Source organism: Ranitomeya variabilis, chromosome 4 (assembly GCF_051348905.1).
Source record: "Ranitomeya variabilis isolate aRanVar5 chromosome 4, aRanVar5.hap1, whole genome shotgun sequence".
In the NCBI taxonomy this organism is placed as follows: Eukaryota; Metazoa; Chordata; class Amphibia; order Anura; family Dendrobatidae; genus Ranitomeya; species Ranitomeya variabilis.
In genome coordinates this window covers 25,930,111-25,952,654 of record NC_135235.1, presented here as the reverse complement: position 1 = coordinate 25,952,654, position 22,544 = coordinate 25,930,111, and the positions used below count along the sequence as shown (strand labels likewise).

At 41.5% G+C, this 22,544-nt stretch overlaps 1 protein-coding gene across 1 annotated transcript in view; it reads left to right on the top strand.

Moving 5' to 3' along the window:
- Positions 1-20,256, top strand: part of CD4 (CD4 molecule) — a 36,465-nt gene extending 16,209 nt beyond the window's left edge. The window contains exons 3-10 of the mRNA XM_077257027.1: positions 1,460-1,618; positions 4,531-4,668; positions 5,448-5,675; positions 6,324-6,668; positions 12,170-12,436; positions 16,650-16,774; positions 17,474-17,541; positions 19,535-20,256. Coding sequence (XP_077113142.1) covers positions 1,460-1,618; positions 4,531-4,668; positions 5,448-5,675; positions 6,324-6,668; positions 12,170-12,436; positions 16,650-16,774; positions 17,474-17,541; positions 19,535-19,577 — 1,373 coding nt within the window. The 3' untranslated portion in view covers positions 19,578-20,256. The remainder of the gene's footprint in view (positions 1-1,459; positions 1,619-4,530; positions 4,669-5,447; positions 5,676-6,323; positions 6,669-12,169; positions 12,437-16,649; positions 16,775-17,473; positions 17,542-19,534) is intronic.
- Positions 20,257-22,544: the final 2,288 nt, after the last annotated feature.

Below are 22,544 nucleotides of genomic sequence, written 5' to 3'. Positions count from 1 at the left end.
AGCTGCACTATACTGTGTATTGGGGAGCTGCACCATACTGTGTGTTGGGGGAGATGCGCTATACTGTGTGTTGGGCGAGCTGCACTATATTGTGTGTTGGGTGGAGCTGCACTATACTGTGTGTTGGGGATCTGCACTATACTGTGTGTTGAGGAGCTGCACTATACTGTGTATTGGGGATCTGCACTATACTATGTGTTGGGGAGCTGCACTATACTGTGTGTTTTAGAGGGAGCTGCTCTATACTGTGTGTTGGGGAGCTGCACTATACTGTGTGTTTGGGAGGGAGCTGCTCTATACTGTGTGTTGGGGATCTGCACTATACTGTGTGTTGAGGAGCTGCACTATACTGTATATTGGGGGAGCTTCACTATACTATGTTTTGGGGAGCTGCACTATACTGTGTGTTTGGGAGGGAGCTGCTCTATACTGTGTGTTGGGGGAGCTGCACTATACTGTGTGTTTGGGAGGGAGCTGCTCTATACTGTGTGTTGGGGGGAGATGCACTATACTGTGTGTGGAGTGGAGCTGCATTATACTGTGTGTGTGGATAGCTGCAGTATACTCTGAGGGGGGGGCTGCAATATACTCTGAAGGGGCTGCAGTATACTCTATGAGGGGGGATGCACTATACCCTGAGGGGGCTGCATTATACTCTATCAAGGACCATGGGGAGCTGCATTATACTGTATTGAAGACTATCTGTCCCCATCATTCTTCCTCAGTCGGTGTAAAGAAACTTGGGAACAAGTGTCGAACAACTTTAATGTCGTCGATCACGTGTGTTTAACGGCTTGAACTCTGCACCTGTAAATACAGCTGAAATGTTTGTGTGATGTGGAATATGTGAGCATTTGGGGCCCCACTTTAAAAGTTTGCCCAGGGCACCACTTTCTCTAAAACTGGCCCTGGTTTCAGGTGTGCATTAAAATACATCCACAGGTGTGTCTCTAATTGACTCAGATGTTGCCAAAAAAACAGAGCAAAATCAGAAGCTTCCAAACACATGACATCATCATGTCCAGTCCATAATTGTTTAACGGTATAGTAATCTTAGTGTATGTAAAGTTTTGCCTTTTCATTAAGTAATAAAAATGACCCTATCCTGTTACTTATATTTCCCATCTTGGGCCTTAAATCATTCTCGCTCTCTCATTATTCTGGCATTTGACAAGTATTAATAATTATGATTATCCTAAATGTTCTAAAATGGGAAAGGTTTATTCTGATTTCATGTCAGATATTGAGAAAAACCTGCAGATGTGTCTTTTTAAATAGTGGATGGAAACTACAAGTGTCAGCTGTAACTCCCTGCCATTCTATAGTTACGTGGGCCTCCTGTATACCCCATTCTAAGCTTTTCAGGGACCCCTCAAGCACAGAGGGCTCAGGGTGTCGGCTTGAAGTTACCAAAAATATTAGAAAAATTAAATATTAACTCATTGCTATTTTGTTTCAGGTCTCTCGTCAGCGCTCCGTGTAAAAATCCTAGCTGAAGTTGGAAAGCACGTTTCTTTCCCTTGTAATAAACCGCCCAGTGGGGATATCGAATGGTTCAAGGAGCAGAAACTTCTTGGATGTAGAAACAACAGAAGATTTTTCGGTCCAGGAGCAAAAGGTAAAACTAGTATGGTGGTAACCACAGTTCAGAAATAGTAATACATCTCCAGGTTACAAACAATATTTGCTTCTTCTTTCTGTTGCTTTTTTCCTCTTTTGTTTTTTTTTTATCCTATGTTCCAAGAGCCATTTTCTGGGGGTGAAATAGCCGTAAAAAAAAAGAATATTTGTTGTGGGATTTCATTTTTACAGTAAAAAATTAAATGTTTATTCTGTTCCAAGGATAATTACAGTTATTATTATATTACATTTATTTAGTGTTTTTTATGTTTTTTTTAAAGCGTTTATCACAAAGATTAAATAATTTATTTTAAAAGTTCAGACATTAATGGATGCGTTGATCTCAAATATGTTTTATTTATTTAATTTTATTTATAGAATTAAAAAAGGAAGAATCACAATTTTTTTTTATTAAGATGTTTAACATTTAAGAATTTTTTCACCACTAGGAACTTGAACCTGTGACCACTAGAATGCACGTACAATACACTGCAATACTATTGTATTGACATTTTAGTAATCTCCCCATCAGCCCATAAACAACCCAATGATTTCTTCATGGAGGGGCTGATGGGGAGATAGAGAGATCATCCTTCTCTCTGACCACTTACATGCTGCAGTCGCTATTGACTGTGGTATGAGTTAAACTGTCTGAAACGTCACATGTCAGGGAAGGGTTAATACGATATTTATATATTTATAGATGAGATATGAGAGGTTTGCTTTGTTTTAAAACTCTTTTATCTGTACAATTTTTATTTTTCAAAACTTCCCATGGGTGGTCACATTACAGACACTTCAGTCCTGTATTAACTCCAATTAATGGGAGTGAAGGAACAGAAAACGTCACAGTCTAATATACAGTACAGTCCAAAAGTTTGGACACACCTCATTTAAAAATTTTTCTGTATTTTTAATGTCTAGGAAAATTGAGCATTCACACTGAAGGCATCAAAACTATGAATTAACACATGTGGAATTATATACTTAACAACAAAGGGTCAAACAACTGAAATTATGTCTTATATTATAGGTTCTTCAAAGTAGCCACCTTTTGCTTTGATGACTGCTTTGCACACTCTTGGCATTCTCTTGATGAGCTTCAAGAGGTAATCACCGGGAATGGTCTTCCAACAATCTTGAAGGAGTTCCCAGAGATGCTTAGCACTTGTTGGCCCTTTTGCCTTCGCTCTGCGGTCCAGCTCACCCCAAACCATCTCGATTGGGTTCAGGTCTGGTGACTGTGAAGGCCAGGTCATCTGGCGTAGCTCCCCATCACTCTCCTTCTTGGTCAAATAGCCCTTACACAGCCTGGAGGTGTGTTTGGGGTCATTGTCCTGTTGAATAATAAATGTTAGTCCAACAAAACACAAACCGGATGGAATAGCATGCCGCTGCAAGATGCTGTGGTAGCCATGCTTGTTCAGTATGCCTTCAATTTTGAATAAATCCCCAACAGTGTCACCTGCAAAGCACCCCCACACCATCACACCTCCTCCTCCATGCTTCACGGTGGGAACCAGGCATGTAGAGTCCATCCGTTCACCTTTTCTGCATCGCACAAAGACACGGTGGTTGGAACCAAAGATCTCAAATTTGGACTCATCAGACCAAAGCACAGATTTCCACTGGTCTAATGTCCATTCCTTGTGTTCTTTAGCCCAAACAAGTCTCTTCTTCTTGTTGCCTGTCCTTAGCAGTGGTTTCCTAGCAGCTATTTTACCATGAAGGCCTGCTGCACAAAGTCTCCTCTTAACAGTTGTTGTAGAGATGTGTCTGCTGCTAGAACTCTGTGTGGCATTGACCTGGTCTCTAATCTGAGCTGCTGTTGACCTGCAATTTCTGAGGCTGGTGACTCGGATAAACTTATCCTCAGAAGCAGAGGTGACTCTTGGTCTTCCTTTCCTGGGGCGGTCCTCATGTGAGCCAGTTTCTTTGTAGCGCTTGATGGTTTTTGTAACTGCACTTGGGGACACTTTCAAAGTTTTCCCAATTTTTCGCACTGACTGACCTTCATTTCTTAAAGTAATGATGGCCACTCGTTTTTCTTTACTTAGCTGCTTTTTTCTTGCCATAATACAAATTCTAACAGTCTATTCAGTAGGACTATCAGCTGTGTATCCACCAGACTTCTGCACAACACAACTGATGGTCCCAACACCATTTATAAGGCAAGAAATCCCACTTATTAAACCTGACAGGGCACACCTGTGAAGTGAAAACCATTCCCGGTGACCACCTCTTGAAGCTCATCAAGAGAATGCCAAGAGTGTGCAAAGCAGTCATCAAAGCAAAAGGTGGCTACTTTGAAGAACCTAGAATATAAGACATAATTTCAGTTGTTTCCCCCTTTTTTGTTAAGTATATAATTCCACATGTGTTAATTCATAGTTTTGTTGCCTTCAGTGTGAATGTACAATTTTCATAGTCATGAAAATACAGAAAAATCTTTAAATGAGAAGGTGTGTGCAAACTTTTGGTCTGTACTGTAGTCTCTAGGAAATTATGGAGTAACTCTGTTTATATAGTGTTACTATCCTGCTGCCTCAGGTCCTCTAGCTGTACAGTAGAGTTGTCATCATCTTACCCAATGATAATGACTATGAAGCGACTCTACATATGCTATCCCAGTCTACACAGCAAAGCTCAATAGTGAGCTGCTCAAAACAGGAAGCACCGACCTATTCTTTGTGAAAATGAGAATCCTTAAATATTTTATTCTATGTGGGTAATGAAAAAAAAAAGTTAATATTTTAAGGTGAACGATGTCAAGCAATATGTTCCTAGATGTTCTAGATGTTGCTAGACATCATTTAAAAGCTGTTAAATAGAACTTTTTTCAAACTTTTTCCAAACTTGCCCAACAGGACAGGGACAATATTCACAGTGAAGTTATCTTGTCCATTTCAGATAGACAACGTTACAACGACCCATGCCAGGAAGCCAATGAGCTAGTGGTGTCAGATCTTAGGACCACGGATTCAGGCACTTACACTTGTAAATATCTAAGTAACGTGATCATAACCGTGGAACTCTTCATCTTTCAAGGTGCGTCATGAGTAAAGGGTTTGGTTTAGGGTCTGAAATTTATTACTTTTAGGTCTAGGGTCTGATTTAATTTCCAAGCCTAAATTAACATGGGATAGAGCCAAAGGAGCTCACTGATTGGCTGCCGAAGTGATGTCATCGTCGCCTCCATTATTGGGAGCAGCAGCATTCGCCGATGGCCCCAGGGATCGCGAGCACGGCACAGTTCGTTTCTTTATAATAACCTGCAGCTCGGGACAAATATTTACAGATAGGGGACTACTCACCTAAGCTTAGGGCTTTAGGTCTAGGTTTATTTTTAGGGTCTGGGTTGGGTTCATTTTGTGTTTGGTCTAGCATCTGAATTAATTTTTGGACCTGGTTTGGGGTCTGAATTTACTGTGGTTGTGAATTAATTTTGGGGTCTGATCTGGGGTCTGAATCAATTTTTGGGGGTCTGGTCTCTAATCTGAATTAATTTGGAGGTCTGATCGGAGGGTTGATTTTATGTCGGATATTTTAGGTGGGAATTAATTTTGAGGTCTAGCCTCCGGTTTGAATTCATTATTGGGGCTGGGGTCAGAATTCTTTTTGAGGTCGGATCTATGGTCTGGCTTTATTTTGTCGGGGGACCGATGCCCCTTTACCTACATGGCAGATACTATGTGTGGCACCGTTCCCGGCCCAGATCATCTGTCAGGTCATTTGGGAGTTAGACCTTCACAAAAGTGCCTTTTTCAGTGCTGAGTTTGCTTGCTCCGTGTTCCTTCTCATCCAATCTTATTTCTTGTTTTCGGCAGTCTCCATATTCCCTTCTGCCAATCTTCTCCCATCAGAAGACCTTGAGTTGAATCTGACACCGTCATCAGTTCCAGGACTCAAAGTGTCGTGGAAGAAGAATGGAATAGCGATGTCGAATGATCCTAAACTGGAGGAGAACAATGTGCAATCGAACGTCGTTTACGTGTGCCGCATTACGATGGATGGTGGAAACGAGCTCAGCATCACCACACCTATCACAGTTTTTGGTATTGGAACCACACTCTCCCATCTCTATCCATAGGCTGCGGCCGGGTGACCACAATGTGCAGAGCCAGAACAGCACAGCGCCATACACTGCATAGTGGCCGGTGGTGGTACTGCAGCTCAGCTCCTATTGAATAGAATGGGAGCTGAGGTGCAGTACCCAGAACGGCCACTACACACAATATATGGAGCTGTACTATTACAGCTCTGTAGACTGTGTACATCCGACCTGCTAACAGCTGACTGGTGGGAGTACTGGGTGTAGGACCCTCACCGATCTATTACTGATGTTGGATTGGTTGAATAAGCATGTCTACTCCGGGCAAAAATTGGATTTCAGGATCCATATTCCCAACCAACCCCCAAAGTCCACATGCCCTCCTACCCCCAGTGTTGGAAAAACTCAAGGCTATCCAGGTAAAAGATAAAATTGCCTACGGTTGTAACCACCACTAGAGGGAGCTCTAAGCAGCTCTCATTAAACTCAATATTAAATCAGTATGCAATAAACTCCAATAACCTCAGCTGCCCAGTGAGTGTTTTGGGGTACTAGAAACCCCCTTTCCCCAATTTTACCCATAATTTGGAGATTGAGTTCAGAGTCTAAGTCATAACACCCTTCTTCGATCTCCTTTTGATGATTTTTGCAGGATTCCATGACTTTCCTTCCATAGTCTACGCCTCAGATAAAAGCCCGGTCACCATTCCGTGGATCTTCAACTTTAACATTCGGAAAAATCCCATGTCCTCCGATGCCCACGTAGAAGAAGGATCCGTCAGTTACTCGTCCCAGATCCTCAATCAGCTCAGTGTCACGGATGGTGCTGCTAGCTGGCCCAGAAAGAGCGATGAGAAGGAGGCGTCCGAGAAAGCCAACGACCTGAGTGTTCATCTTACAAAGCCTAAAAGTGGCAAATATCAGATGGAGATCCTTCTAAAGATCGGCAATAGGAGGAAGGAGCTAAGGAGGGAGGTGTGTGTGGCCGGCCTCACGGGTAAGAAACTTACAGATATTTCTCCAGGAGTGAAATTCTGGTCGAGCTCTGTTTTATTATCTCAGATCCCTGATTTAGCGCCTTAAAGCTCTGACTTATTATCTCGGAGCCCTAATTTATATTCTCCAGTCCCTGATTTATTCTATCAGAGCCCTGATTTATTATCTCGTAGGGCTGGTTTAGCATCTAAGAGCCCTGACTTATTATCACAAGACACTGACTTACTATCTCAGTGCTCTTGCTTATTATCTCAGAGCCCTGATTTAGTACCATGAAGCCCTGACTTATAATTTCGGAGCCCTGATAGCATCACATAGAACTGACACTATCTCAAAGGTCTGATTTACTCTCTCAAAGTCTTGACTTATTATATTGAAGAGCTGGGTTACTATCTCAGATCCCTGACTCATTATCTCAGTCCCCTCGCTTATTATCTCAGTCCCCTGACTTATCTCAGGACACTGACTTATTAGCTCTGATATATTACTTAAGAACTTAGATTTATTATCTCAGAGTCTTTGTTTAGTATCTCAGAGCTCTGATTTATTATATCAGACTTCAGATATGTCCCTGGACCTGGTTTAATAGCGAGCAGCCTACCATGTTAGATCTACTGCAAGTTGTTATCTAGAAGAAAGGTCAGCTATAAGTACTAGGTGACTTACAGGATCACTACAGAGCCTCACATGTCATTTCAATGCCTAATTTCTTAGATCAAGCCCTGAATTTTCATAATACTCGCACTACAGACATTCCCTTTGAAATGGCATTTTCAAGAGTGGTCTAATATGTCAGAGCTGGCTTATTATCTCAGGGAAAGACAAGCTAAGACAGACCTGACTCATTACATTTGAGCCTGACTTATCATCCCACAATCTTACTTATTATCTCAGAGATCTGAGCTGGGAGCTGACTACACTTAGATCTGGCTAACTTTTATCACAAAACATCTGCTATATTTCTTGTTTCCTGACTTACTATGGTAGAGCTTCACTTATTATCACAGAGCCCCCAATTACTCTCTCAGAGCTTGACTTCTTGACTCAGCCTTCATTTATTATCTCAGAGTCCTGACTTATTATTTCAGAGCCCTAACTTATTCTCTCAGAGCTCTGAGTTATTATCTCAGAAACGCCATTTATTATCACAGAGCCCTCACTTATTTTCTCACAGCCTTCACTTATTATGTCAGAGTCTGACTTATTATCTCAGAGTCGTTGCTTAACATCTCAGTCTTCACTTAATATTTCAAAGCTCCGTTTTGTTATCTCATAGCCCTGACTTATTATCTTAGAATCTGACATATTATCTCAGTCTTCACTTATTATTTCAAAGCTCTTATTGTCTCATAGGCCTGATTTATTATTTTAGAGTCAGACGTATTATCTCAGTCTTCACTTAATATCTCAGAGTCCTGACTTATTACTTCAGTTGTCACTTATTATTTCAAAGCTCTGTCTTATTATCTCATAGTCCTGATTTATACTGTCAGAGCTCCAAGTTATCTCATAGCCCTGACTCTTTATCTCAGAATCTTCACTTATTATCTCAGAGACCAACTTACATATCTAGTTTCTGGTTTCATACCTGGTTTAATACCAGCGTATTATGTCAGACAACCTGACTTATCATCTCACAGCCATACCTATTATCTTGAGAGACAAGTTATATATATATATATATATATATATATATATATATATATATATATATATATATATATATATATATATAAATGCTATCATCTGAACTTGACCTATCATTTATGAAAAAGACCCTGTGCCGATCTCCTGTTGTGACCACTCTCGGACATCTGACTTCTTCCTGCAAGGGATGTCACTTGACAGCTGCAGACAATCAGTAGCTGCTTGTGGGCAGCAACCTTGACATATCGTCTGTGCTAGAAGAAACAGTGTGATTGGCAGCAGCGGTCTTTTTTTTTTTTTTTTTTTTTTTAACTTTCTAACCACCTTGGATCCATTCAGGAAACGTAAAAGTAGCAGATAACCCCCTTAGGCCGGGGTCACACTAGACCGTAATACGGACGAGTGCTATGCGATAAAAAATCGCATAGCACTCGGCCCAATGTTAATCTATGGTTCAGCTCCCATCATCCGATATTTTCTCCACCGTATTTCGGATCCGAGGGAACTCGCAGCATGCTGCGATTGTCAGCGTATCTCGGCCGAGACTCGCCAATGCAAGTCTATGGGTGCGAGAAAAAATCGGATTCCACACGGACCAGCAGTGTGCATTGCGAGAAATACGCAGCGGTGTTCTATAGAAAAGCCGGTAATTCAATTGCCGGCTTTGCATTTCTCCTTCACAATACCCGACAGGATATGAGACATGGTTTACATACAGTAAACCATCTCATATCCCCTGTTTTTTTGCATATTCCACACTACTAATGTTAGTAGTGTGTGTATGCAAAATTTCAGCGCTGTAGCTGCTAAAATAAAGGGTTAAATGGCGGAAAAAATTGGCGTGGGCTCCCGCGCAATTTTCTCCGCCAGAATGGTAAAGCCAGTGACTGAGGGCAGATATTAATAGCCAGGAGAGGGTCCATGGTTATTGGCCCCCCCCGTGGCTAAAAACATCTGCCCCCAGCCACCCCAGAAAAGGCACATCTGGAAGATGCGCCTATTCTGGCACTTGGCCACTCTCTTCCCACTCCCGTGTAGCAGTGGGATATGGGGTAATGAAGGGTTAATGCCACCTTGCTATTGGAAGGTGACATTAAGCCAGATTAATAATGGAGAGGCGTCAATTATGACACCTATCCATTATTAATCCAATTGTTGGAAAGGGTTAAAAAACACACACACACATGATTTAAAAATAGTTTAATGAAATAAACACAGCGGTTGTTGTAATAATTTATTGTTCTCTCAATCCATCAGGACCACCCTCGCTTGGAAAAATAATAAACGCACAAGATACATACCTTCTGGTGAACCGTCTCGTCCCACGAAGTAATCCATCTGAAGGGGTTAACTAATATTACAGGCAGGAGCCCTGCTAAATGCAGCTGTGCTCCGTGCCTGTAATCCCCCGGCGAATGAATGAAATGTAGGTCATTGACCTACATTTCCTTCAGTCGCGGTGAGGCGCCCCCTGGTGGATGTCCTCATATGACCTGGAGCGTGGGAAAAAGTTCCCAGGCTGTAGTTCATGAGAACATCCACCAGAGGGCGCCTCACCGCGACTGAAGGAAATGTAGGTCAATGACCTACATTTCATTCATTCGCCGGGGATTACAGGCACGGAGCACAGCTGCATTTAGCAGGGCTCCTGCCTGTAATATTAGTTAACCCCTTCAGATGGATTACTTCGTGGGACGAGACGGTTCACCAGAAGGTATGTATCTTGTGCGTTTATTATTTTTCCAAGCGAGGGTGTTGCTGATGGATTGAGAGAACAATAAATTATTACAACAACCGCTGTGTTTATTTCATTAAACTATTTTTAAATCATGTGTGTGTGTGTTTTTTAACCCTTTCCAACAATTGGATTAATAATGGATAGGTGTCATAATTGACGCCTCTCCATTATTAATCTGGCTTAATGTCACCTTCCAATAGCAAGGTGGCATTAACCCTTCATTACCCCATATCCCACCGCTACAGGGAGTGGGAAGAGAGTGGCCAAGTGCCAGAATAGGCACATCTTCCAGATGTGCCTTTTCTGGGGTGGCTGGGGGCAGATGTTTTTAGCCACGGGGGGGGCCAATAACCATGGACCCTCTCCTGGCTATTAATATCTGCCCTCAGTCACTGGCTTTACCATTCTGGCGGAGAAAATTGCGCGGGAGCCCACGCCAATTTTTTCCGCCATTTAACCCTTTATTTTAGCAGCTACAGCGCTGAAATTTTGCACATACACACTACTAACATTAGTAGTGTGGAATATGCAAAAAAAAGGGGGATATGAGATGGTTTACTGTATGAAAACCATGTGTCATATCCTGTCGGGTTTGTGCAGGAGAAATGAAAAGCCGGCAATTGAATTACCGGCTGTTCACAGATATCGCGCTGATTGAAATCTAAATACAGAATATATATATATGTGTCACAATGACATATATATATATATATATATATATATATATATATATATACTGTATATATGTTTTCCCGAACATTTGAGCACATAAATCCATTAGATGTCGGTTTTGCAAGCTTGCGAGAAAATCTCGGCATACGGATGCCATACGGATCATTTGATGCGAGGAAAACGCATCCTCGCATTGCACACGGATCACTGTTTTTGAAACATTTGTGCGATTCTCGGCCGTGAAAAACGGACCGTTTTTTTATACGTTAAGTGTGTCCCCGGCCTTAAAGGGATATTCCCATCTTATAATAGTAATATTACCAGGAAATGCCATCACTTTATGATTGATGGGGGCGTTGATCTTGAGAGGTGGTCCCACTGGAATAACAACATTCATCATTATAAGATAGGAACTACCCCTTTAATTTAGAAATCCCGACTTACTATAATAAAGTCTCTCATAATAAAAAAAAAATTAAATAAAAAATTATCTCAGAGCTTTCCATCTGGTATCTCAAAAAAGACCTTTTTTATTGTGATTATTTTTAATAGTCTAGAAAAAAAGCCATTTTTAGGGCATTTTTTTATTCATTTGTTTTTTTTAAATGGCACGGCTGATTTTTTTTTTTTTTTTTTTTCATGACTATATCAAAAATTAAAACTATAATTCAAAATGTCATAATAACTTTAATTGGAAATCATGTGAACAATAAAAAAACACACAACACAATTCTTACCTGCATAGCAAAAATAAATGTAAGAAGTACAGAAGAATTTTCCATTAAATGATGGCTGCTCTTCTATCGTTTCCATGGTTACGGCCGTTACGAGAAAAGAGATAATTAATAACAGCAGATCCGATCCCTCACATGGCAAGATGAGGTTAGGCTGCGGCCGTCACTGTCCGACAGAAATTCTATTTCTAGAATCAATTTTCTTACATGTGCAATAATTGGTGAACAGAGAGGAAAACGGAGAACACGATGGTAAGAACAATGTTTTCGTTATTGAAAACGAGAACATCAAACACTTGGGGTATGTTCACACCATGGGCATTTTAAAAAGGATTTTTTGGGAAATTTTCTGCGTGAAATATTCTTGATGCCTCCACTAGGTGGTGCTAAAGAGTTTGTATGCTGTGAGCTCCCTCTAGTAGTGGCTGCAGGTAATCAGACTCCAATCTTTTAACTCCATGTCTTTGTAAAGGTGATAGAGCTCAGTGTCAGAAAAGAAGGAGCGGAAACTGCTATGAAGATACATTAATAAATTAATTAGAATGGAATTTTCTATGTATTTTAGATAAGAAAAGAAAAAGATGTAGAAGGGTAGAAGATCCCATTAAGTCACATACAGTCAGGAATTTTTGCTTTCTTCTTTCCATCTTTTGCTCTTCTTCTTGGCCCTTGTGTACGACCTTATGTCTACGTCACCATTCTTTTTCACAGTGTCCAATTCAGAAAGTGCCGTCAGCATGGACACCAAGGTCCCGCTCCACTGTACTATAAACTGCATAGACAGCAACAAGAAGCTGTGCTGGCATCAAATGAAGACAAATCGTGAGACGTGTGGACGAGACGGGCAGAGTTCTCTGATTGTAGAAGATACAGCTGGAAATGAGACTAAGATCACCTGGACCTGCAGCGTCACTGACGGGAAAAACAGGATAATCAGCGCCAACGTGACACTAAGTCGGGAAGGCGACTCGGACTTAAGTATGTCTCACCCCACGCTTTACCTGAGCAGGACCAGTCTTGTTTTCATATTTTTACATACAGGGGGCAGTATTATAGCAGTTATATTCTTGTACATAGGAGCAGTATTATAGTAGTTATATTCTTGTACATAGGAGCAGTATTATAGTAGTTATATTCTTGTACATAGGAGCAGTATTATAGTAGTTATATTCTTGTATACAGGAACAGTATTATAGTAGTTATATTCTTGTACATAGGGGCAGTATTATAGTAGTTATATTCTTGTACATAGGGGCAGTATTATAGTAGTTATATTCTTGTACATAGGAGCAGTATTATAGCAGTTATATTCTTGTACATAGGAGCAGTATTATAGTAGTTATATTCTTGTACATAGGAGCAGTATTATAGTAGTTATATTCTTGTATACAGGAACAGTATTATAGTAGTTATATTCTTGTACATAGGGGCAGTATTATAGTAGTTATATTCTTGTACATAGGGGCAGTATTATAGTAGTTATATTCTTGTACATAGGAGCAGTATTATAGTAGTTATATTCTTGTACTTAGGAGCAGTATTATAGTAGTTATATTCTTGTACATAGGGGCAGTATTATAGTAGTTATATTGTTGTACATAGGAGCAGTATTATAGTAGTTATATTCTTGTACATAGGAGCAATATTATAGTAGTTATATTCTTGTACATAGGAGCAGTATTATAGTAGTTATATTGTTGTACATAGGAGCAGTATTATAGTAGTTATATTCTTGTACATAGGGGGCAGTATTATAGTAGTTATATTCTTGTACATAGGAGCAGTATTATAGTAGTTATATTCTTGTACATGGGGGCAGTATTATAGTAGTTATATTCTTGTACATAGGGGGCAGTATTATAGTAGTTATATTGTTGTACATAGGGGCAGTATTATAGCAGTTATATTCTTGTACATAGGAGCAGTATTATAGTAGTTATATTCTTGTACATAGGAGCAGTATTATAGTAGTTATATTCTTGTACATAGGGGGCAGTATTATAGTAGTTATATTCTTGTACATAGGGGCAGTATTATAGTAGTTATATTCTTGCACATAGGAGCAGTATTATAGTAGTTATATTCTTGTACATAGGGGCAGTATTATAGTAGTTATATTCTTGTACATAAGAGCAGTATTATAGAAGCTATATTCTTGTACATAGGGGCAGTATTATAGTAGTTATATTTTTGTACATAGGGGCAGTATTATAGTAGTTATATTCTTGTACATAGGAGCAGTATTATAGTAGTTACATCCTTATATATAGGGAGCAGTATTATAGTAGTTATATTCTTGTACATAGGAGCAGTATTATAGTAGTTATATTCTTGTACATAGGAGCAGTATTATAGTAGTTATATTCTTGTACATAGGGGCAGTATTATAGTAGTTATATTCTTGTACATAGGAGCAGTATTATAGTAGTTACATCCTTATATATAGGGAGCAGTATTATAGTAGTTATATTCTTGTACATAGTGGCAGTATTATAGTAGTTATATTCTTGTACATGGGGGCAGTATTATAGTAGTTATATCCTTATACAGTGGGGCAAAAAAGTATTTAGTCAGTCAGCAATAGTGCAAGTTCCACCACTTAAAAAGATGAGAGGCGTCTGTAATTTACATCATAGGTAGACCTCAACTATGGGAGACAAACTGAGAAAAAAAAATCTAGAAAATCACATTGTCTGTTTTTTTATCATTTTATTTGCATTTTATGGTGGAAAATAAGTATTTGGTCAGAAACAAACAATCCAGATTTCTGGCTCTCACAGACCTGTAACTTCTTCTTTAAGAGTCTCCTCCTTCCTCCACTCATTACCTGTAGTAATGGCACCTGTTTAAACTTGTTATCAGTATAAAAAGACACCTGTGCACACCCTCAAACAGTCACACTCCAAACTCCACTATGGTGAAGACCAAAGAGCTGTCAAAGGACACCAGAAACAAAATTGTAGCCCTGCACCAGGCTGGGAAGACTGAATCTGCAATAGCCAACCAGCTTGGAGTGAAGAAATCAACAGTGGGAGCAATAATTAGAAAATGGAAGACATTCAAGACCACTGATAATCTCCCTCGATCTGGGGCTCCACGCAAAATCCCACCCCGTGGGGTCAGAATGATCACAAGAACGGTGAGCAAAAATCCCAGAACCACGCGGGGGGACCTAGTGAATGAACTGCAGAGAGCTGGGACCAATGTAACAAGGCCTACCATAAGTAACACACTACGCCACCATGGACTCAGATCCTGCAGTGCCAGACGTGTCCCACTGCTTAAGCCAGTACATGTCCGGGCCCGTCTGAAGTTTGCTAGAGAGCATTTGGATGATCCAGAGGAGTTTTGGGAGAATGTCCTATGGTCTGATGAAACCAAACTGGAACTGTTTGGTAGAAACACAACTTGTCGTGTTTGGAGGAAAAAGAATACTGAGTTGCATCCATCAAACACCATACCTACTGTAAAGCATGGTGGTGGAAACATCATGCTTTGGGGCTGTTTCTCTGCCAGGACGACTGATCCGGGTACATGAAAGAATGAATGGGGCCATGTATTGTGAGATTTTAAGTGCAAACCTCCTTCCATCAGCAAGGGCATTGAAGTTGAAACGTGGCTGGGTCTTTCAACATGACAATGATCCAAAGCACACCGCCAGGGCAACGAAGGAGTGGCTTCGTAAGAAGCATTTCAAGGTCCTGGAGTGGCCTAGCCAGTCTCCAGATCTCAACCCTATAGAAAACCTTTGGAGGGAGTTGAAAGTCCGTGTTGCCAAGCGAAAAGCCAAAAACATCACTGCTCTAGAGGAGATCTGCATGGAGGAATGGGCCAACATACCAACAACAGTGTGTGGCAACCTTGTGAAGACTTACAGAAAACGTTTGACCTCTGTCATTGCCAACAAAGGATATATTACAAAGTATTGAGATGAAATTTTGTTTCTGACCAAATACTTATTTTCCACCATAATATGCAAATAAAATGATAAAAAAACAGACAATGTGATTTTCTGGATTTTTTTTTCTCAGTTTGTCTCCCATAGTTGAGGTCTACCTATGATGTAAATTACAGACGCCTCTCATCTTTTTAAGTGGTGGAACTTGCACTATTGCTGACTGACTAAATACTTGTTTGCCCCACTGTATATAGGGAGCAGTATTATAGTAGTTATATTCCCGTACATAGGGAGCAGTATTATAGTAGTTATATTCTTGTACATAGGAGCAGTATTATAGTAGTTATATTCTTGTACATAGGGGCAGTATTATAGTAGTTATATTCTTGTACATAGGGGCAGTATTATAGTAGTTATATTCTTGTACATACGAGCAGCATTATAGTAGTTATATTTTTGTACATATGAGCAGTATTATAGTAGTTATATTCTTGTATATAGGGGTAGTATTATAGTAGTTATATTCTTGTACATGGGGGCAGTATTATAGTACCTATATTCTTGTACATAGGGGGCAGTATTATAGTAGTTATATCCTTATATACAGGGAGCAGTATTATAGTAGTTATATTCTTGTAAATAGGGGCAGTATTATAGTAGTTATATTCTTGTATATAGGGGCAGTATTATAGTAGTTATATTCTTGTGCATACGAGCAGCATTATAGTAGTTAAATTCTTGTACATAGGGGCAGTATTATAGTAGTTATATTCTTGTACATAGGGAGCAGTATTATAGTAGTTATATCCTTATATACAGGGAGCAGTATTATAGTAGTTATATTCTTGTACATAGGGAGCAGTATTATAGTAGTCATACTCTTGTACATAGGGGCAGTATTATAGTAGTTATATTCTTGTACATAGGAGCAGTATTATATTAGTTATATTCTTGTACATAGGGGCAGTATTATAGTAGTTATATTCTTGTACATAGGGGCAGTATTATAGTAGTTATATTCTTGTACATAGGAGCAGTATTATAGTAGTTATATTCTTGTACATAGGGGCAGTATTATAGTAGTTATATTCTTGTCCATAGGGGCAGTATTATAGTAGTTATATTCTTGTACATAGGGGCAGTATTATAGTAGTTATATTCTTGTACATAGGAGCAGTATTATAATAGTTATATTTTTATACATAGAGGACATTAATATTATATTTATTTAATAGCTGTTACAATTATTTTTCACCTGAAATAATAAATGTATTTATTTATTTCTTCTTGTAGCGGTGCAGTCAGCTTTCTTGGATCTGTCTAACTCTATGTTTTGGGTGACGGTTGGAGTGGGAATCTTCATACTTATATTAATTGTGGTCATCATAACTCTTGTAATTGCTCGGAATCGCAGGATGGTAAGAAACATTTACACGTCTACGATCTTTGCACCATGCTGACAGTGGCATCACACTTATATTACCTCTTTTTGCACCCTTCTCGGCTCTGGGCTCTGACACATGAGCAGCGCTGTCACTTTGCAAAACACGTTGCCCGGGTCCAAATTGTCCCCTTTAAATGCTCCAAAATAAAATTGTCAGGACTCCATTTGGGGGAATCACTAAAGAAAATAAATTGTTTTTATTATATTTTCGCGGTGATTGTATGGAGTCATTGACCTTGTGGAAGAAGACCCTACTAATCTCGAAGTGCCGCCGATCTCCCCTCTCATTTGGTCTTATTACAGTAATCAGATTTTTCTAAAAATCACTGGAAAACCCCTATAAAGTATAAGGATTGCTTTCTTTAACCTCTTCTTATACTTCGTAATGGTGCACGGTTATCATTGTTGTCCCATCCCCCGTCTCACCCATCACACCTGCTTGGGATAACCCCGAAGTGGGAGTGAACACCCGCTTTTGGGCAGGGCTTACACAAAGTCCACCTATTGTTCTCAGGGGTATCACTGACTTTACTGGGATCTATATGGGAAAAATTTGGGACAGTCCGTGCAAATTCAGGACTGTTGGCAGCTAGGATGAGGAATGCCTGGTCCCAGCGTTTTACATAACAGTCCTGCCTAAATTGGGCCTGACACTTGCTGCTTGTCTTTACAGAGGCGGGCACGGAAGCGGGCATGGCTGCTGGAGAACTTACACCAGAAAAGAAGATGTGAGTGTAAAGGGTAAGTGGTGTACGAGACTGGGCAGCGCCGGGGTCCTGGGATCAAATCCCACCGAAAACAACATCTTCAAAGGGTTTACTTGCATTTGCTCCGGTTTCCTCCCACACTCCAAAGACTAATAGGAAATTGAGATTGTGACCCCCGATGGGGACAGCGGTGCCAATAATAATAACAACTCCATTTCTATAGCGCCAAATATTCCGCAGCACTTTACAATCAAGTGTTGACATAAAGATCTCAATAAATATCACATAGTTCACCAGTTACAGGAGTGGGGGTCCCAATTACAGGAGTGGGGGTCCCAATTACAGGAGTGAAGGTCCCAATTACAGGAGCTTGGGTCCCAATTACAGGAGTGGGGGTCCCAATTACAGGAGTGGGGGTCCCAATTACAGGAGTGGGAGTCCCAATTACAGGAGTGGGGTCCCAATTACGGGAGTGAGGGTCCCAATTACGGGAGTGGGGGTCCCAATTACAGGAGTGGGGGTCCCAATTACAGGAGTGAGGGTCCCAATTACAGGAGTGGGCATTCCAATTACAGGAGTGGGAGTCCCAATTACAGGAGTGCGGGTCCCAATTACAGGAGTGGGGTCCCAATTACAGGAGTGGGGGTCCCAATTACAGGAGTGGGGTCCCAATTACAGGAGTGGGGGTCCCAATTACAGGAGTAGGGGTCCCAATTACAGGAGTGGGGGTCCCAATTACAGGAGTGGGGGTCCCAATTACAAGTGTGGGAGTCCAAATTACAGGAGTGGGGGTCCCAATTACAGGAGTGGGGGTCCCAATTACAGGAGTGGGGGTCCCAATTACAGGAGTGGGAGTCCCAATTACAGGAGTGGGGGTCCCAATTACAGGAGTGGGAGTCCCAATTACAGGAGTGGGGGTCCCAATTACAGGAGTGGGGGTCCCAATTACAGGAGTGGGAGTCCCAATTACAGGAGTGGGGGTCCCAATTACAGGAGTTGGGGTCCCAATTACAGGAGTGAGGGTCCCAATTACGGGAGTGGGAGTCCCAATTACAGGAGTGGGGGTCCCAATTACAGGAGTGAGGGTCCCAATTACAGGAGTGGGCATTCCAATTACAGGAGTGGGAGTCCCAATTACAGGAGTGCGGGTCCCAATTACAGGAGTGGGGGTCCCAATTACAGGAGTGGGGGTCCCAATTACAGGAGTGGGGTCCCAATTACAGGAGTGGGGGTCCCAATTACAGGAGTAGGGGTCCCAATTACAGGAGTGGGGGTCCCAATTACAGGAGTGGGGGTCCCAATTACAAGTGTGGGAGTCCCAATTACAGGAGTGGGGGTCCCAATTACAGGAGTGGGGGTCCCAATTACAGGAGTGGGGGTCCCAATTACAGGAGTGAGGGTCCCAATTACAGGAGTGGGGTCCCAATTACAGGAGTGAGGGTCCCAATTACGGGAGTGGGAGTTCCAATTACAGGAGTGGGAGTCCCAATTACAGGAGTGCGGGTCCCAATTACAGGAGTGGGGGTCCCAATTACAGGAGTGGGGGTCCCAATTACAGGAGTGGGGTCCCAATTACAGGAGTGGGGGTCCCAATTACAGGAGTGGGGGTCCCAATTACAGGAGTGGGGGTCCCAATTACAAGTGTGGGAGTCCCAATTACAGGAGTGGGAGTCCCAATTACAGGAGTGGGGGTCCCAATTACAGGAGTGGGGGTCCCAATTACAGGAGTGAGGGTCCCAATTACAGGAGTGAAGGTCCCAATTACAGGAGTGAGGGTCCCAATTACGGGAGTGGGAGTCCCAATTACAGGAGTGGGGGTCCCAATTACAGGAGTGGGGGACCCAATTACAGGAGTGGGGGACAGACAATCCCTGTATTTGTATGACGCTGGGGGACGGGGTGGAATCAGGAGACTGTAAAGTGCTGCAGAATATGGATACGCTATATAAGTAAGCGTAATAATAATATGTAGATTCCATTTCTTTTCCTATCTCTCAGATTCTGATTTCCAATTTTTCTTCCTGCAGATTTGCACCCCAGCGGCTCAAGACAACATCTGATTACATCTAAGGTCATTCAGACCAAGTTGTACAGATCTCGAGTGTCAGTCACTTGCAGAGCATTGTGCCCTTCCTCAGCGGAGGATTCGCTTAGAGCAATGTTTCCAGGAGGTGCTGCCCGCTCATCCCACTAATTAGGGGCACTAGGTGGGAGCCACGTGGCCGCAATGTGACGTCAAACTGCTCGGTGCAATGAAAAAGAATACAGATACAAACTGGCGATATTGACGTTTTTTCTCCTGCGGTACTAACGTTCCAATCATGCAGATCATCATCGGATTTCATCTTGATTTTGGTGCGGAATCGACATCGAAGATTGAATCAAATCCATTGTGTGTACAGACCCTTGTGGCTTCTTATTGTCACATGAAGCTTCTTGCACTATGTAAACCTTATGTAAAATATTTCACATTTTTTCCTTCTTGATTATAACATATGACATGGATTTTTAGCGATTAAATACATTTATCGTCTGGTCTGTTGTTTTTTTTATGATCTCTATTAATATAGTAAAATATTGGTACAACTAAACCTCTTGATATCTAGCAAAAATAAAATTGCAAAAAATGTAGCAAATTTTGATATTTATGCGCTAACTTTTTTAAAAGAGGGCGAAGATCGGCCAGGAGCGGTGGCACACGTAGAGTCCGATGGGCAGCACTGCAAAATTTGGCCCTGTGCCCTGCCGCCCTGCCACCCCGCCCCCGCAGGTTGGTCTGATGTATGGGTCTTTGCAGCATTCTTTATAAAATAAATGATGTTACAAGGCAAGCTTTCAAGATTTAGATACAAAATCTCAGTTACAGATACCATATTATATGAAAAATAGTCCTAAGGTTGTCAGCCATGACTCATATGGGCTCTACCCCATGGAGCTCCCAAACAAATAATAACAAAAAATTAATATATATACATATAATTACAAAAAACACGGAGCATATGAACACAAGAAAGGTAATAAAAAGATAAATGTTAATATCACAATAGGTTATGATAAACAATCAATAACATAGCATAAAACAATTATGATGTCCATGAGCATAAACATGTGCCCCTACGCACGTTTCGCATAAGCTTCATCTGGGGGGCCCCCTAAAATTATATGGCTTGGATAGAATCTGCTGCACTGTCACTTTACATTTGTATCTGAGTAGGGTGTTGTGGATTCTGTTTTTGGGCTCCCTCTGGTGGTTACAACTGGTACTGGGTGACTTTGGTGGGTTGCGGTCTCTGGTTTCCACCTGTCCATCAGAGGCTGGGTGTTTCCTATTTAACCTGGCTTTCCTGTCATTCCCTTGCCGGCTATCAATGTATCAGTGTGTCTCTGTTACCTGCTCCTAAAGCCTTCAAGACAAGCTAAGTTCTGATTTCCCTGTTTCATGTTTGCTTCCATGTTTTTAGTCCAGCTTGCAGATATGTAATTCTCTGCTACTGGTTGCTCTAGTGGGCTGAAATTACCACTCATGTACCATGAGTTGGCACATGAGTTCAAGTAATTTCAGGATGGTATTTTGAAGGGTTTTTAAGCTGACCGCGCAGTGCACCTTTTGTATCCTCTGCTATCTAGCTTAAAGCGGGCCTCATTTTGCTGAATCTATTTTCATAACTACGTTTGTGCCTTCCTCTCATTTCACCGTCATTATATGTGGGGGGCTGCTATTTCTGTGGGAATATTTCTCTGGAGGCAAGATAGGTCTGTGATTCTTCTGATAGGGGAAGCTAGATCTCCGGCTGGCGCGAGGCATCTAGAGTCCCCCCAGGAACGCTCCCCGGCTACTGTTAGTTGAGTGTTGAGGTTCAGGATCGCGGTCAGCTCAGGTTCCATCACCCTAGAGCTCGTCCTGTTTTTGCCCGTGTTATGTGTTAAATTCCCTGCCATTGGGAACATGACAGAATAGCCGGCCTACAAAGTGTTAATTGTTTGGGCTGAAGCAGGAGGAAAAGAAGTGTTGAAGGGTAATTTTTTTTTTTTTCCCTCAGAGTTTTGCTGCCTAGCCCTTAATTGCTGTCTAGCTGCTTCTTACCTCCTCTTAACCCTTGAATGGCTCTGACCTTAGCTGTTTAACATGGATGTCCAGAGTTTGGCTTCCAGCCTGAATAATCTTGCTGCAAAAGTTCAAAACATACAGGATTTTGTTGTTCACACTCCTATGTCTGAACCTAGAATTCCTATTCCAGAGTTTTTTTCTGGAGATAGATCTACCTTCCTGAATTTCAGGAACAATTGCAAATTGTTTCTTTCTTTGAAATCTCGCTCCTCTGGAGACCCTGCTCAGCAGGTCAAGATTGTAATATCTTTCCTGCGGGGCGACCCTCAGAATTGGGCATTTGCATTGGCACCAGGGGATCCTGCATTGCTCAGTGTGGATGCGTTTTTTCTGGCACTGGGATTGCTCTATGAGGAACCTAACCTGGAGATTCAGGCTGAAAAGGCTTTATTAGCCCTCTCTCAGGGGCATGATGAAGCGGAGGTATATTGTCAAAAATTTCGGAAATGGTCGGTGCTTACTCAGTGGAATGAGTGCGCCCTGGCTGCAAACTTCAGAGATGGTCTTTCTGAGGCCATTAAGGATATTATGGTGGGGTTCCCTGCGCCTACAGGTCTGAATGAGGCTATGACTATGGCCATTCAGATTGATCGGCGTTTACGGGAGCGCAAACCTGTGCACCAGTTGGCGGTGTCTTCTGAACGGGCACCTGAGACTATGCAATGTGATAGAATTCAGTCCAGAAGTGAACGGCAAAATTATCGGCGGAAAAATGGATTGTGTTTTTATTGTGGTGATTCAGCTCATGTTATATCAGCATGCTCTAAACGCGCAAAAAAGGTTGATAAATCTTTTGCCATTAGTACTCTGCAGTCTAAGTTCATTTTGTCTGTAACTCTGATTTGTTCACTGTCATCCATTTCCGTCGATGCCTATGTGGATTCGGGCGCTGCCCTGAGTCTTATGGATTGGTCATTTGCCAAACGCTG